At 38.0% G+C, this 17,608-nt stretch overlaps 1 protein-coding gene across 1 annotated transcript in view; it reads left to right on the top strand.

Annotated features, from left to right (window-relative positions):
* Positions 1–6,786, top strand: part of tmem242 (transmembrane protein 242) — a 31,540-nt gene extending 24,754 nt beyond the window's left edge. Inside the window, exon 5 of the mRNA XM_051925510.1 lies at positions 5,969–6,786. Coding sequence (XP_051781470.1) covers positions 5,969–6,082 — 114 coding nt within the window. The 3' untranslated portion in view covers positions 6,083–6,786. The remainder of the gene's footprint in view (positions 1–5,968) is intronic.
* Positions 6,787–17,608: the final 10,822 nt, after the last annotated feature.

Genomic DNA, 17,608 nt, shown 5'->3' with positions numbered 1-17,608 from the left:
TTTCCTTTTTTTTTTTCATAATCTCTTTAACACACTACTTCTCGTATTTTGCTAGTCTATACTAATAAAAGGCAAAGCCCTCACTCACTCACTCACTCATTCATCACTAATTCTCCAACTTCCTGTGTAGGTGGAAGGCTGAAATTTGGCAGGCTCATTCCTTACAGCTTACTTACAAAAGTTAGGCAGGTTTCATTTCGAAATTGTACACGTAATGGTCATAACTGGAACCTCTTTTTTGTCCATATACTGTAATGGATGAGGCGGAGTCGCGTATCGCGTCATCACGCCTCCTACGTAATCACGTGAACTGAAAACAAGGAAGAGCCCCAAAAAGCGATGAAGAAAACATTCATTACACAATTGAGAAGGCACAAGAGAGCGGCTCACGTGAACTGACTGAATGCAGCACGAGTGATCACTTCGATACTGCGGAAACAAAGCATGGTGTAAAACGTAAGTTTAAATTAAGTATATAGAAACGCTACCGCTGCCGTTTGCAATACCATATTCGCGAGATACAAGTTTAATGAGAAACACTCCCGCTGCCGTTTGCAATACCATATTCGCGAGATACAAGTTTAATGAGAAGACACGAGGTATAAACGAGACTTTCGATGACTTTGTAACGGATTAAAAATTGCTGTAGCGAGAAACTTTTAAGTGCCGGGTCTTAGCTAACAGCACGTAGAACGCAGCACGTCGGAAACAAAGCACCGTGTAAACCTAAAGTTTAAATTAAGTTCATAGACCTACAAAAGGTTGCCATTGATTTGAGGCAAGATTGCTTTTCTCCTGTACAACTATACATTGCATTCTCAAGAGTGTGCTTGCACGGCTTGGTCATATTACAACCGGAGTGCTGAACTGACAACGTGGTATACAAACAGAACTATAACAATCGTAATAAACGAACAAAAAAACAGCGGACAACCCGTGGATTAAATAAAAAGGCTGCTTCCGTTGGCGAAGCAAGGAAAAAGGAAGACCTTATATGGCGTTCGTTTATAAAACAGCGGAGAGGGTGTGTGAAGGCAGCTTCACAAAAAAACAGATCCTTAACAAATTGTTATTGGTATATTTTCCCTCAATTTAAAAAGGTTTTCTTTTCTTCTTAATAAAAATTTAAAAGCAGTACTTCGCCGGTGCGAAGCGCGGGGATTTGAGCGACTGACGCATACAGACATATTCATGAGTGCAGGTGAGTGTGTACGCCTGATGAGCCAAGAATTAGGGCAAAACACGTGTCGCGTACTCTTTGACAGTAAACTATTTTCAACCATTCTATGATCTGCTTCTCACAACTGAAGGCACCGTGGCTGATGTTAGCTGACTTGCTGGACAACCATAAGCGTTACCTGGTAGGTAACCACCCACTCACTGCACTCCCTTACGGGAATCGAACCTCGGACGTCAGCGCTAGAGGCGAAGCCCCTAAAATTGCGCCACGGCGTGTGGTTCGTTTATTTGACAGCATGTAGATCAGGGTAATTACATTCACGGCATTCGTAGTCTGATTCACAATCTGATTGTATGGGTGGTTACCTACCAGGTAACGCTTATGGTTGGCCAGCAAGTCAGCTCGAAGTGATCACTCGTGTGAAGGCAGCTTCACAAAAAAACAGATCCTTAACAAATTGTTATTGGTATATTTTCCCTCAATTTAAAAAGGTTTTCTTTACTTCTTAATAAAAATTTAAAAGCAGTACTTTGCGGGGATTTAGATATAGATATATAGATATATATAGATATAGATATATAGATATATATGTAATATATACAGATATAGATAGATATAATAGATATATATAAAAATATATATATATATATATATATATATATATATATATATATATATATATATATATATATGATATAGAGATAGATATATATATATAATATAGAGATAGATATATATATATATATATAGAGAGAGAGAGAGAGATAGATATAGATATTTATATGTATGTATGTCTATATATACAGTGGTGTGAAAAACTATTTGCCCCCTTCCTGATTTCTTATTCTTTTGCATGTTTGTCACACAAAATGTTTCTGATCATCAAACACATTTAACCATTAGTCAAATATAACACAAGTAAACACAAAATGCAGTTTGTAAATGGTGGTTTTTATTATTTAGGGAGAAAAAAAAATCCAAACCTACATGGCCCTGTGTGAAAAAGTAATTGCCCCCTGAACCTAATAACTGGTTGGGCCACCCTTAGCAGCAATAACTGCAATCAAGCGTTTGCGATAACTTGCAATGAGTCTTTTACAGCGCTCTGGAGGAATTTTGGCCCACTCATCTTTGCAAAATTGTTGTAATTCAGCTTTATTTGAGGGTTTTCTAGCATGAACCGCCTTTTTAAGGTCATGCCATAGCATCTCAATTGGATTCAGGTCAGGACTTTGACTAGGCCACTCCAAAGTCTTCATTTTGTTTTTCTTCAGCCATTCAGAGGTGGATTTGCTGGTGTGTTTTGGGTCATTGTCCTGTTGCAGCACCCAAGATCGCTTCAGCTTGAGTTGACGAACAGATGGCCGGACATTCTCCTTCAGGATTTTTTGGTAGACAGTAGAATTCATGGTTCCATCTATCACAGCAAGCCTTCCAGGTCCTGAAGCAGCAAAACAACCCCAGACCATCACACTACCACCACCATATTTTACTGTTGGTATGATGTTCTTTTTCTGAAATGCTGTGTTCCTTTTACGCCAGATGTAACGGGACATTTGCCTTCCAAAAAGTTCAACTTTTGTCTCATCAGTCCACAAGGTATTTTCCCAAAAGTCTTGGCAATCATTGAGATGTTTCTTAGCAAAATTGAGACGAGCCCTAATGTTCTTTTTGCTTAACAGTGGTTTGCGTCTTGGAAATCTGCCATGCAGGCCGTTTTTGCCCAGTCTCTTTCTTATGGTGGAGTCGTGAACACTGACCTTAATTGAGGCAAGTGAGGCCTGCAGTTCTTTAGACGTTGTCCTGGGGTCTTTTGTGACCTCTCGGATGAGTCGTCTCTGCGCTCTTGGGGTAATTTTGGTCGGCCGGCCACTCCTGGGAAGGTTCACCACTGTTCCATGTTTTTGCCATTTGTGGATAATGGCTCTCACTGTGGTTCGCTGGAGTCCCAAAGCTTTAGAAATGGCTTTATAACCTTTACCAGACTGATAGATCTCAATTACTTCTGTTCTCATTTGTTCCTGAATTTCTTTGGATCTTGGCATGATGTCTAGCTTTTGAGGTGCTTTTGGTCTACTTCTCTGTGTCAGGCAGCTCCTATTTAAGTGATTTCTTGATTGAAACAGGTGTGGCAGTAATCAGGCCTGGGGGTGGCTACGGAAATTGAACTCAGGTGTGATACACCACAGTTAGGTTATTTTCTAACAAAGGGGCAATTACTTTTTCACACAGGGCCATGTAGGTTTGGATTTTTTTTTCTCCCTAAATAATAAAAACCATCATTTAAAAACTGCATTTTGTGTTTACTTGTGTTATATTTGACTAATGGTTAAATGTGTTTGATGATCAGAAACATCTTGTGTGACAAACATGCAAAAGAATAAGAAATCAGGAAGGGGGCAAATAGTTTTTCACACCACTGTATATATATATATATATATATATATATATATATCTATGTGTAGATATGTAAATATGTTTATATATGTGTCTGTGTGTGTGTGTGTATGTATGTATGTATGTATGTATATATGTATATATATATATATGTGTGTATATATGTGTGTGTGTGTGTGTATGTATGTATGTATGTATGTATGTATATATATGTGTATGAAAAAAAAAATACTACTGAATGATGCCGTAAAAATGATTTTCCTCATTTTTTTAGTCAGATGAAGACTACTTGAAATCATACATGAAACTTATTTAATTAATAAACATTTACATTTTTTAACTAGTACTCCTGTTTTTATCCCTTATGTTCAATTTCATTAAATCATTTTAAGATAAGTATGCACAACTTCATCAAAATCAATCAAAGAACCCACTTATTAGAAGACTGTCGTCCTTGGGATTAATAAAGTATCTATCTATCTATCTATCTATCTAGACTTCATTTGAGCTGTTTCAACTCCCATCATCTTAGATAGTTGGAATCTGACTTGTCTAATTTTAACAGTAGAATTCCTGAAGCCTACAAAATATTCGTACTGCCCAGCCACCTTAAATTCCCTTGCACTTCATCATCAGCGTCTTTGTTTTGCAAATGTGTCAATCAGCACAAGCAGCACGTAGCCTGCTATCACTTCCTACACCAAGGCAGCTGAATTCAAGTCAGGCAGAAAATTCTTAAAGCTGAAGTCTCTTTATCTGGGAGGGAGGTGTCTAGAATTGTATTAGGTTAATAATGTATCGTTATTTGGAATACATTTCATGTGTGTTCTGTGTCTACAACAGTCTGGGTAAATGTAGGATGACAGGAAATGGTGATGCAAGAAATGTTGAACACATAACTAAAACAGGAACTTTTTTCATGTTATAGTAATAATGACAAGATGCTGATGTGAAGTGTATAATGTGTGAAAACTGAAGTCCAAATATCAAATAAACACTTTCACAAAAGGTATAACAAAACAAGTGCACTTTTATTCAAGAATATAAACTGAGAAAAAGAAATTATTCAATTTAAATGTTACTGGCAATATGTAAAAACTGAAGCCAAATATCAGTCAACAAGCTAAACATATCAACTTTGCTGGTTCAGAGGTAAGAACTGCTGCCTCATAGTCAAGAGGTTGTGGGTTCGAGCCTCAGTACTGACTGCATTTACCATTTTGAATAGTGAGTTGCTATTATTATTACTATTGTATAATAAAAACAAACATTTGATTTGAGCCTGTAATACCCGGTGTAGATTTTTGCTACTTGTAAAAGTTAGCTTTTTATTTTTTTTTATTCAGTTTTATTCTCTCACAATATTATTTACCTTCTACAATTCCAGACACTTAACTCCCATATAAAGAGACTTCAGCTCAGAGAATTTTGCATCTGACTTGACTTCAGCTGCCTCAGTGGGGGATGGAATAGCAGGCTGTTTGCTGCTTGTGCTGATTGACACATTTACAAAACAAAGACACTGATGATGAGGTGCAAGGGAATTTAAGGTGGCCCGGCATTACAAATATTTTCGTAGGCTTCAGGGATTCTACTGTTACTGTCATTGCCTTCAGATAAAGCATTACCTTTTTACAGATTTTATTATTCTATTTTTTCTGTATATTTTGACATATTTATATGAAGCTAATCGAATTAATACTGGATATTATGCTTTAGATGTTGGTGAACTGTAAATATATTAAAATTTTGCTTAGTTCACTTTGTTGCACTGTACTACTGTAGAGATCCATCATAGCATTAAGTTTGAAGTAATGATCAGGGTGCCACAGAGTGCAGTGGTTAGAACCTCTGTCTGAAAGCTTCAGAATACTGAACTTTGATTCTGTTCTCCACTGTCTTTTGTGGAGTTTGCACGTCCTTTTTTTGCATGTGTGTCTTTTTCATTCAGGTACTCTGATTTTTCTGCTCACATTCTAAAGATATGTCAGTTACATTAATCTGTGTAATTGTGAGTTTGAATGTTTCTGATGTGTCCCACAACAGACTAGTACTCTGTCTTGGGTCAGTTCCTTTTTTACACAAGGGTCAGTTCCTATTTTTGTAATCCTGGGTGTAAATAAAGCAGCTACAAATAATGAATGAGTTGGAGTTTTTACAGACTGTATCACCTGACACTGAATATATTTGTAAAAGTCATATTCCAAAGTGATATTTTTTATTTTTGGTGTATCCTTGGATGTTTGCTTTGACATGAAAAGGGACTTCTAAATGTTTATTCTCTTAAACCAAATGTCATGCACTTAGTTTAAGGTATTTGAAAACTGCTATTTATTTTTTTAATGTTTCTGTTCATGTCAAATATTATTTTCAACTATTTTTATTTTCTAGCTCAAAGAATTTGGAGAAAAACTACAGTCAGTCTTCCCAGCGATTCCAAGAAACACAGAACTACAAGCAAACAGTGAACCATTCAGCTGGGAAAACATTTTCAAATCAAAGTGACGGGTATTCACTGACCATGATAGTGACTTTGACTAGGACTTTTGTCAGCTAAACTAGACATACTGTATCTGAAATGCTTCAGCCTGTTGGAGGGATAACTTTTAAAGCATAGTGTTGCTCACTTTCCATAAGTCCATTTTTGATTAAGTAAAATGCTTTAAAAATGTGAATATGTATTACCATAAATCCCAATAACAGTTTTAATGCCTTTGCAATGAGTACTTAACATAAATATGCTTGCCCGTTGATGATGGATTTATCATAAACAGGATAACATATTTCAAAGGACCACTTCTGTTGCATCCAATTTGGAGATTTTCTTCTAGCAATTTTTTTTTTCTTTGAGACTGAAGGAAATTAAATTATATGAATTATCTTTAGTGTGTCTGTATTATTAGTTGTAAATTTGTGTGCAAACCCCGGATCTCTTTTTATGACTGGTTCAGCCAAAGATAATTTCTGAGGTTTCTTTATATCGACCGGAATCTTTATTTCGGCGGTCAGTCTTTGATAATTGGCATAATTCTGTGATTTGCAAGTAAACACTATGTCTGAAATAATAATTTTTCACATTTAGAATGTCAAGTTGTATGTCCACTACTAACAAGTGAAAACAATACACTGTACCACTGGTGCATTTCTCAAAAGTTTGTTTAATCTTGAATCACAGGCTGAAGATTTCTATAAAGAGACTCTTACAAATACTGAGAAGCACTGTTTGCAATAGTCACTAACAAGGACAGGCCAGAAAATACACCTAAAGAAAAAGCACAGAGTACAACAGAACAATTTAATTTGTGATTTAGTTGAGATATTAATTAGGCAACATAAGCATGCAATAAGTGGATATGCAAATTAAACATCTACGCATCTTTGAAAGAAATATTTACTACAGATTTCTGACTTTCACAAAACCAAACAAACATTTGATCACAACAACTCACATTGCGCCTGTTGTCTGTGATCAGTCCATCGATTTGATATGGAGTCTTTTATTGCCTTGTACACTATAAACCTCTGTTAATTATTCATTGGATGTAGACCGAATGCATTTCAGGTTATATATAATGAATTTTAACCATAGATTACAGTACTTTGGTTGGCATTCATACACAGGTATATGTCCAAACAGTAGGTTCTGCTTAGAAAGTGGTGACAGTAGACCTGACAATTATTATATGAGATATTAATTGTCTAGGTGTTGACAAGTTTGTTACCATCATAAAGAACCTTTTCAAGAAATGCTATATTAGATGAATTTGACAAAGTGAACATATACAGTGGTGTGAAAAACTATTTGCCCCCTTCCTGATTTCTTATTCTTTTGCATGTTTGTCACACAAAATGTTTCTGATCATCAAACACATTTAACCATTAGTCAAATATAACACAAGTAAACACAAAATGCAGTTTGTAAATGGTGGTTTTTATTATTTAGGGAGAAAAAAAAATCCAAACCTACATGGCCCTGTGTGAAAAAGTAATTGCCCCCTGAACCTAATAACTGGTTGGGCCACCCTTAGCAGCAATAACTGCAATCAAGCGTTTGCGATAACTTGCAATGAGTCTTTGACAGCGCTCTGGAGGAATTTTGGCCCACTCATCTTTGCAAAATTGTTGTAATTCAGCTTTATTTGAGGGTTTTCTAGAAAGAACCGCCTTTTTAAGGTCATGCCATAGCATCTCAATTGGATTCAGGTCAGGACTTTGACTAGGCCACTCCAAAGTCTTCATTTTGTTTTTCTTCAGCCATTCAGAGGTGGATTTGCTGGTGTGTTTTGGGTCATTGTCCTGTTGCAGCACCCAAGATCGCTTCAGCTTGAGTTGACGAACAGATGGCCGGACATTCTCCTTCAGGATTTTTTGGTAGACAGTAGAATTCATGGTTCCATCTATCACAGCAAGCCTTCCAGGTCCTGAAGCAGCAAAACAACCCCAGACCATCACACTACCACCACCATATTTTACTGTTGGTATGATGTTCTTTTTCTGAAATGCCGTGTTCCTTTTACGCCAGATGTAATGGGACATTTGCCTTCCAAAAAGTTCAACTTTTGTCTCATCAGTCCACAAGGTATTTTCCCAAAAGTCTTGGCAATCATTGAGATGTTTCTTAGCAAAATTGAGACGAGCCCTAATGTTCTTTTTGCTTAACAGTGGTTTGCGTCTTGGAAATCTGCCATGCAGGCCGTTTTTGCCCAGTCTCTTTCTTATGGTGGAGTCGTGAACACTGACCTTAATTGAGGCAAGTGAGGCCTGCAGTTCTTTAGACGTTGTCCTGGGGTCTTTTGTGACCTCTTGGATGAGTCGTCTCTGCGCTCTTGGGGTAATTTTGGTCGGCCGGCCACTCCTGGGAAGGTTCACCACTGTTCCATGTTTTTGCCATTTGTGGATAATGGCTCTCACTGTGGTTCGCTGGAGTCCCAAAGCTTTAGAAATGGCTTTATAACCTTTACCAGACTGATAGATCTCAATTACTTCTGTTCTCATTTGTTCCTGAATTTCTTTGGATCTTGGCATGATGTCTAGCTTTTGAGGTGCTTTTTGTCTACTTCTCTGTGTCAGGCAGCTCCTATTTAAGTGATTTCTTGATTGAAACAGGTGTGGCAGTAATCAGGCCTGGGGGTGGCTACGGAAATTGAACTCAGGTGTGATACACCACAGTTAGGTTATTTTTTAACAAGGGGGCAATTACTTTTTCACACAGGGCCATGTAGGTTTGGATTTTTTTTCTCCCTAAATAATAAAAACCATCATTTAAAAACTGCATTTTGTGTTTACTTGTGTTATATTTGACTAATGGTTAAATGTGTTTGATGATCAGAAACATTTTCTGTGACAAACATGCAAAAGAATAAGAAATCAGGAAGGGGGCAAATAGTTTTTCACACCACTGTATTTACTAAACCACAGACTGCCAGTTTGTTTAAATATGAACCAAGAAGGTAACCGTGTCATGCCCATCATTTTTACTGCTTTAATATGGTCAGTAACAGCATTAAGGGTTTCTTACAAAATTACATTTAAATAAAATATTCCCGTTTACTTGTTGATATAAAATATATTAATCTTATTATTACAAAGAGTATAGTGTACAAAATAAAGATTACGTTAGGCAGCTTTAATAAATATATTATTTATTTTGTAAATTTATATTTTATGTATAATGGTAAAATGTCAAATAAATATTCTATGACAGAAAAATTGATTGCTGATTGTTAGTATCTAAAAGTGGGAAAATGTTTCTGAGTGCATCCAGTAGGTTATAGCTTATAAGGTGACATGTATCTCAGTATGTGGAAATTGGAGACACCACCTAAACAGTGTTAAGTAGTCTTATGTTGAAAAGAGGATCCTTTAAATCTATATGCAACTATTCCATGGCAACTGTAGAAAGCATACTCTTTCTTTGTGATTTGTCAGCTTGAAACCATGATTCATTCAATTGAATATTTTTCCTGAACACTTAAATGACACATTGTATCTCAATGAACAATTATGTGTGAATATTGAAATGGATGTCTTGACTGAGTAATACTGTGTAATTCATTCAGAACAAAATGATGCAACAAAGGTCAATGGAAACCAAAATCACCAGTCCAGTGAGGGCAGGATTCAACATCACACCGAAAATCAAAGTTAAAAATTGAAATCACAGGCTGATTGAACTTGAGTGAATTTCTTCAATGGCAACTTGCAATGTGTCTCAGTAGTGTGTGTGGCCCCCACGTGCCTGTATGCACTCCTGACAACGTCTGGGCATGATCCCGATGACATGGTGGATGGTATCCTGGGGGATCTCCTCCCAGACCTGGTTCAGGGCATCAGTGAGCTCCTGGACAGTCTGTGGCACTACTTGGCGGCATTGGATGCACCAATACATAACATCCTAGATTCAGGTCTGGTGAATATGAAGCCAGTCAATGGCATCAATTGTCTTCCAGGAACTACCTGCACACTCTGGCCACATGAAGCTGGGCATTGTCCTGCACCAGGAGGAACCCAGGGCCCACTGCACCATCCTAAGGTCTGACAATGGTTCTGTGGATTTCATCCTGGTACCTAACAGGAGTCAGGGTACCGTTGCCTAGCACATAGAGGTCTTTGCGACCCTCCAAGGATATACCTCCCTAGATGATCACAGACCCACCAACAAACCAGAATTGCTGGATGATGTTGCAGGCTGCATAATGTTCACCACAGCATCTCCAGACTCTTTCACATCTGTCACATGTGCTCAGTGTGAACCTGCTCCCATCTGTGAAGAGAACAGAGAGCTAGTAGCGGAGCTGGCAAATGTGGTATTCTCTAGTGAATGTCAATTGTGTAATTCTCTTATGTCTTTTTTCAATGAGAAAATCCAAAAGATACATCAGCACCTTGGTCCAGATCCTCTCTGTATTCCTTCTGAACTACACTCGCCTATTCACTCTTTCTCTTCTTTCCAGCTTCCCACTTCCTCTGAAATCTTAGATCTCATCTGCAAATCCAAGTCATCTACTTGTCAGCTGGACCCCCTGCCTACAGTTCTGGTTAAAGCTTGCCTCCCCTCTCTAGTCCCTCTCATTTCTGCCATCATTCACTCTTCTCTTACTACTGGTATTATTCCCACATCTTTCAAAACTGCTGCTATAACCCCAATACTAAAAAAACCTGGTGCTGATCCTACTAATTTCAATAATTTTCACCCATTTCTAACTTGCCCTTTATCTCCAAAATTCTTGAAAAAATAGTTGCTATCCAACTTCACACCCACTTATCTCACAATAATCTGTATGAAAAGTTCCAGTCTGGTTTTCACCCCCTTCATAGTACAGAAACGGCACTTGTTAAAATTACCAATGACCTCCTTATGGCTGCTGATTCTGGTCTAATCACTATTCTCATCCTCCTTGATCTGAGTGTGGCCTTTGATACTATTTGTCATACCACTCTCCTTAATAGACTATCTTTGATTGGCATTACTCACACTTCATTTGATTGGTTTAGATCCTACCTCTCAGGCCGCACTCAGTTCATACAGCTTAAAACCTTCACATCCTAACCCACCGCTGCTACTTCTGGTGTGCCCCAGGGCTCTGTCCTGGGGACACTTCTTTTTATTATTTACCTTCTTCCCCTTGGCAATATTTTTCGCAAATATAACATTAATTTTCACTGTTATGCTGATGACACCCAGCTCTACCTTGCTGGTAAACCCACCTCCTCTTTTCCACCACCCTCGCTTATTGACTGCATTTCTGAAATTAAATCCTGGTTTTCTTTGAATTTTCTTAAATTAAACAGTGACAAAACTGAGGTTCTCCTCATTGGTTCAAAATCATCATTATCCAAAACCAATAATCTTTCTCTTATTATTGATAACTCTGTTGTTTCCCCATCATCTCAGGTCAAGAGTCTGGGTGTCATCCTCGACAGTACTCTATCTTTCCAATGTCACATTAATAACATCACCCGGTCTGCTTACTTCCACCTATGTAATATTAATCGCATTCGCCCCTCCCTCACTCCTCATACCTAGTCTTGTCACTTCTCGGCTGCACTACTGCAATTCACTCCTCTTTGGTCTCCCTAATAAATCTCTTCATGAGCTTCAGTTAGCCCAGAATTCTGCAGCACGTATCATCACTCGAACCCCATCTATTCACCGTATTACTCCAGTCTTGCAGCAGCTTCATTGGCTCCCGATCAAGTTTCGTATTGATTTTAAGATTCTGCTATTAACATTTAAGGCCATCCATAACCTCGCCCCTCCATATCTGTCTGACCTTCTTCATGTTGCCATTCCATCCCGCAACCTTAGATCCTCTTCCTCCACCCATCTAACCGTCCCTCCCGCTCGTCTAACCACCATGGGGAGCAGAGCTTTCAGCCGTTCTGCTCCCAAGCTCTGGAATTCATTATCTGCGGATCTCCAAAATATCAAATCATATTCATCCTTCAAATGTAAACTTAAAACACATCTGTTTAAAATGGCTTTTTCTTTTTCCTCCTAATTATAGTGGTTTTGTTTGGTTTTAATTTTTAGATTTTCTGATGTTTTAAGTTGTTTATAATTGTGTCTTCATTTATTTATTTATTGTTTGTTCGGTGTCCTTGAGTTCTCTAAAAGGCGCCTTGTATAAATAAAATGTATTATTATTATAATTGAGCTGCACAGTGATGGGCTATGAGCACAGGTCCCACTAGAGGATGTCAGACCCTCACGCCACCCTTATGGAGTCTGTTTCTGACAGTTTGGTAAATAACATGCACACCAGTTGCCATCTGGAGTTCATTTTGTAGGGCTCTGACAGTGCTTCTCCTGTTCCTCCTCACACAATGGAGCAGATACCAGTCCTGCTGCTGCGTTGATGCCCTACTATGGCCTTGTCCAGTTCTCCTTGTGTAATGGTCCATCTCTTGTATCTCCTCTGTGATCTTGAGACTGTGCTGAGAGACACAGCAAAACTTCTTGTGATGGCAAATATGGATGTGAGATCCTGGAGGAGCTGAACTACATGTGCAACCAGAATCGGCTGCAGGTATCGCCTCATACTACCAGTAGTTATAAGGACACTAGCAAAATGCAAAACTAGAGACGAATCAGTCAGGAAAGATAAGGAATGGGCAGTCGTCTGTGGCCACCACCTGCAAAACCATTCCTTTTTTGGGGGTTGTCTTGCTGTTGCCTCTCCAGTTCTACTGTTGTCACTTTCATTTGCACCAAATCTGTTGAAGTTGATTCACAATCGCTTATGCTACCTAACTGGACAGATTGATATCCCTGAAGTTTAATTGATTTGGTGTTACACTGCTCAAAAAAATTAATCATTGCAGTCTATAATATCCAGGTTGAGAGCACATCATTTCCTACTATCTGTGTAACCACCTGTGTTTCACAGAAACTTTGATCAAGGTTTTAGAAGAATGAGGATTATTGACCTATCAATTCAGAATAATTGACATCTCAATATCTCATAGAAAGTGGTGATAGTTTTGGCTCCTAGAGGGAATTTTTTTATTTTAACTGAATGCTAAAAACCTTTGACACCTGTTCCACGATTCTTCATAAATTGTTATTTGATGAATAACTAAGAGTCAAAAAGGATAATGGATTTAGGAGAATAGTAGTTAGGGTGATGCTATAGTACTGGTAAGCTACTGCAAAATATTGTGATGTGTGGGTCACAGACTTGCACCAGAGAGAAGGAGGTGAATCAGGTTCGCAAAAAAAAAAACATGTTTGTTGTTGTGAAGACAGGGACATTCTCAAAGCATTTCTTCAAACGGGAGCTGTCACTCAAACACAAGTAGCATTCAAGCAGGTACAATGATGCCGTCATGCATTCGCTCCCTTCTCAGAATAAAGGAAAAGATAGTCTTTCTGCACAAGATAGCAGACAGAATGTGAGGACAAGGCCAAGGCAGGGCCCAGTTTTAAATGTTCCCCACCTCAACCAGCAGGTGACAGACATGTTACACGGGGAGCCTAGAAACTTGCAGTTGCACCGGCAGGGGACAACCAGTCCATGCTTGTGTTAACAGAGTGTTGGCACACAGAGCAGTTAGGAGGTTGTCGAGGTCTCAAAAATCTCGCAATATCGAAATAGAAACTTAGGCAGGGTAGGATTTTATTATCAGTTTGAATTATGGTAAAAATTATTCTTTGTATATGTAATCAATAAGCAAATATAACTGAATTTTAACTCGCTTGTTTTGTTACTGTTTACCATGCTCTCAAAGGGAACGTTTCTGCCATACATGTATTTATATTGGAAAAGAAAACGTTTTGTATATATTTATGTGTGATTTAAAAATGGTGGAAACAGGCCTTTCAGCCCAGCACAATACGTCCGTTTTTTGTTTACTTCACTTATCCAAAGTTGCATACAATTAACTTTTATAGGGCCCTAAAGTGACTTCAAGTTCAGGTTTAACAAATAAGTTATTACATTGAAATTCTTATTTTTATTTGCTATCTAAGTTAACAATAAAATAAAATATAAATAAAATGAAATTATTTGAAATATAACACATGACAATATGTAAAAATGTCAAGGATGGAACTCAGACTATGGAGGTGTTCCCAGCCATTCCTTGACATGTTATAAATGTGTTGTTCTGGATTTTGATTGTATGTTATCATCTGTCAGGAGAAGAAATAGCGTCATTGGGGTAGTTAGAACTTTTTGCTATCAAACGGAATTTATTACCACAGCATCTGGTGTAAATCTCTTCAGTTGCTAGTAAGTCACATGCCATGAGTTTATGAGCAGATGTCTCTCACTTTTGAAGAGGCTTTCTGTTCCATTTAATTGTGACACACAGTATTGGCAATGAATCAAACTTTTTGGTGCACTAAAATTTTAAGTGTATCCTTTTATTCACCCTGAATGTTATTAGACAATTGAAAAAGTGAAGACCTGCACACTTTTTTAGGATGACCTTAGTGGTGTAAGTTCAAGAAACATAAAGAATCTGAAACACCACATCTGCTCTATTAATGCTAACTGGGATGTGAAGTTCCAGTTTTTTTTTTGGTGTGGATGATGTCCATAGCCAAATTTCTGAAAAAGCCCATTGTTAGAGCTACTGTCTCATTCTTACTTGTATATGTGGTCTTATAAAGATGTGTGTTGATGAGTGAAGACTATGCAGGGCTGAGGTCACAGTGTTAATGGACTCATTTTCACCACATGTTGTCTGAAAATGCAGCAGATATAATCTACATCTCTTAAATTTTAGGAGAAGCTTTGAAGAATCAATAATGGTGAAGGCAAAAGTGTATTGAATAAACAGTAAGTCTATTTTGCCTGTAAGCAGATCAGTGGCATTGTCAGCTCAGAGATGTGGTCATTGTGATAGACAAACTGAAGTTGGCCAGTGGATCCTGGAAGTGTTATTGATGTGAGATGCTGCTAGCAATTTGTGGCAACAGATGTGAGTGGAACTCATTAAGACATATTAGTTTTCTTTAGCAACAGCATTGTGGAAGGCTGCATGTTCTCAACTTGTAACTGGAGTAATGTTGGTTTGGCATATCTGAAAATGAGCCTGCAGTGTTGGGGACTTGTGTAGCATTCCCTACATGCCTCATGATGGTCCGCACCCTGAATCACAATTCTGAAACTGTGCTCCCATTTCACTTCATAGTCCTACTTTGCTCTTTGTATTTTGTATACTTGTAAATAAGGACCCTCTAAACCGCTATACCTTTCCAAGGTTTTTTATATAGTTCACTGTCCCGCTAAGTAAGCAACTGCTGCCAGGTTGAAATGCAGTCTGTAGCTGCAAATATGAGTCACGGCAAAGCTGGTAGAAGCCAAGTCAAGTTTTTCCTGGCATGTAGATGACAGGTTGGAATCTTGTTGCTCAAAATATAAAGAGTAGGCCGGCAGGCAGCCCAGTAATAGATATGGTGGGTTTAGCCCAATGGGAGTGGGTGGGGGAATCAGTGGTCATGAGAGTGGTGACTAAGGCCGTTTTCTGCAGGAGGTACACAATCCCTGAGAAGTGGTCCCTAACTGTTACTGAAATCAACACTTTTGTCCACTCCTAATCAATGAGAAAGAGAACAGGGGAAAAGAAAATTAATTTTGTTTGACTTTTCTATACACTAGTTGAACTTGTCAAGTATAAACAGGTGCAGAAAACACAGATAGTATCACATCCTCAGAAGAAGTGTTTTCTGGGGCACTCTGGTGAAGAAAGGAAGGATAAGCGGTTCACCAGCTCTTTGTCTCTTACTTGCTTCAGCAGATGGCCTATGGCTTAACTTGCGGCCGAGGTTGATAGGAATCTTGGATGTTAAACCAAAATAGCTGTTTAAAATTAATCCTCCAAAATAAACATGTCCACACTTTACACTAAATGATCGTTATTTTTATGAAAATAATATTATTGACAGCAATTTTAATAATATCTTTTCAATGCAGAGAAACAGAAGGAATATGACCTTCTACAGTACATGTAACAATATTGACCCTATTCACCTATTAATTTCACTAAACTTCAAAAGAGTAAGGAAAAAAGCAAAGCTTATAATTTTTATTTAAAAAATCAAACAAACTTGCCATTTTTTACATTAATCAGATTTTTACTCTTAACACCATATTCCCTCTTCTTTGTTTCTTATTTGAAACTTCTAACTGAAGAACAAGGTTTGGTAAGTTGCTCAACTCTAAACTGTGTCTTCTCTACTCCTACTGCTCCTAGTCCTGGTCCACTGTGTGTTGTTACTGTGTTCTCCATTTATTTATTCCACTCTATGTCGTTAATAAATAATCATTTATATGTAATGGAAACTGTGGCACTACTTTTTCTAGATTGAAGAAATTGTTTTGTGGTTCAATGTATTACAAGGAAATCTGAAAGTCTGTACTAAAATCTTCCCATTTTTTTGAAACTTCAAAAAAAAACAGCTTTGATTGACTTTTTTAACAAACATTACAATGAAAATTCTCATCAAACGTTGAAAAAAATAAACACATTCTCTGAAATAATTTTGCAGCGATATGAGGTACAAATTTTATTTCCATCTTCATAAGTTTAAACTCTTTCTAAGTAGGTTTAAGAATATAGGTGTACTTGTTCTGTATGTTCATAAAATTTTAGGCTACAAAATTATATCTCCTACATAAGTTGCAGCAGTTTGTAATGCTTTCAAAAAGTGATCAACAAAGCCTCAAGTGGACATCGCTATATCATCCAGAAATTCAGAAAACTGATTAATTCAATATAATAAGGGAACAGTCAGTTATCCTTGTAACTCTTATCTCAATATGACATAAAATGGGTAAGGACAGGCTTTAAAAGGAGCCATTCCAACAAGCTGATTGTTATCAACATGTTATGACTAGCTAGAGCTACCTACATGCCTTCTGTTCTCTTCCTTGTAGATCTCTTCTATGCCTTTGACATGGTCAACCATCAGATTCTCCATGCCACCTTTTTTGACCTTGGTGTCATCAGGACTTCCCTCTGGTTTTTTTGAGACCTACTTCTTGGACAGATCCCACTGTGTCCTGCCAAGGAGTGATGTCAAGGGTGTGTCAGGCATGCACAGGGGTGCCCCCAGGATTCGTGCTGAGTCCTCTTCTCTCTATTTTCCTCTTCACTAGGTCAAATTATCCATTCCTGTGGTTTCTCATATCAGTGCTATGCAGCTGAACCTGTTGTTCCCTCTAGAGGACCACATAGTATCCACTAGAATCTCTACATGTCTCACTGATATTGCAACCTGGATGAAGGAGCATTATCTCCACTTCAACCTGGCAAAGACAGACCTTGTTATTATCCCAATTTGTTCATCTATTCAGCATCAACATTTCTGTTCAGCTTGGCTTGTCATTGCACCCACTAAGACTCTACACTATCTTTGGGCGGTGATTGATGACCGGTTGCCCTTCACTGACCACGTTGCAACTGTCTCTTGGTCTAATACATTCACTTTATAGAACATATGCAACATCAGACCATATATGACAGAGTATGCACCACAACTCTTAGTCCAGATTTTGGTCTTGTCATGTCTGCTCTACTGCA

Source organism: Erpetoichthys calabaricus, chromosome 3 (assembly GCF_900747795.2).
Source record: "Erpetoichthys calabaricus chromosome 3, fErpCal1.3, whole genome shotgun sequence".
Taxonomy (NCBI): Eukaryota; Metazoa; Chordata; class Cladistia; order Polypteriformes; family Polypteridae; genus Erpetoichthys; species Erpetoichthys calabaricus.
This window is presented reverse-complemented; position numbering and strand designations above follow the sequence as displayed.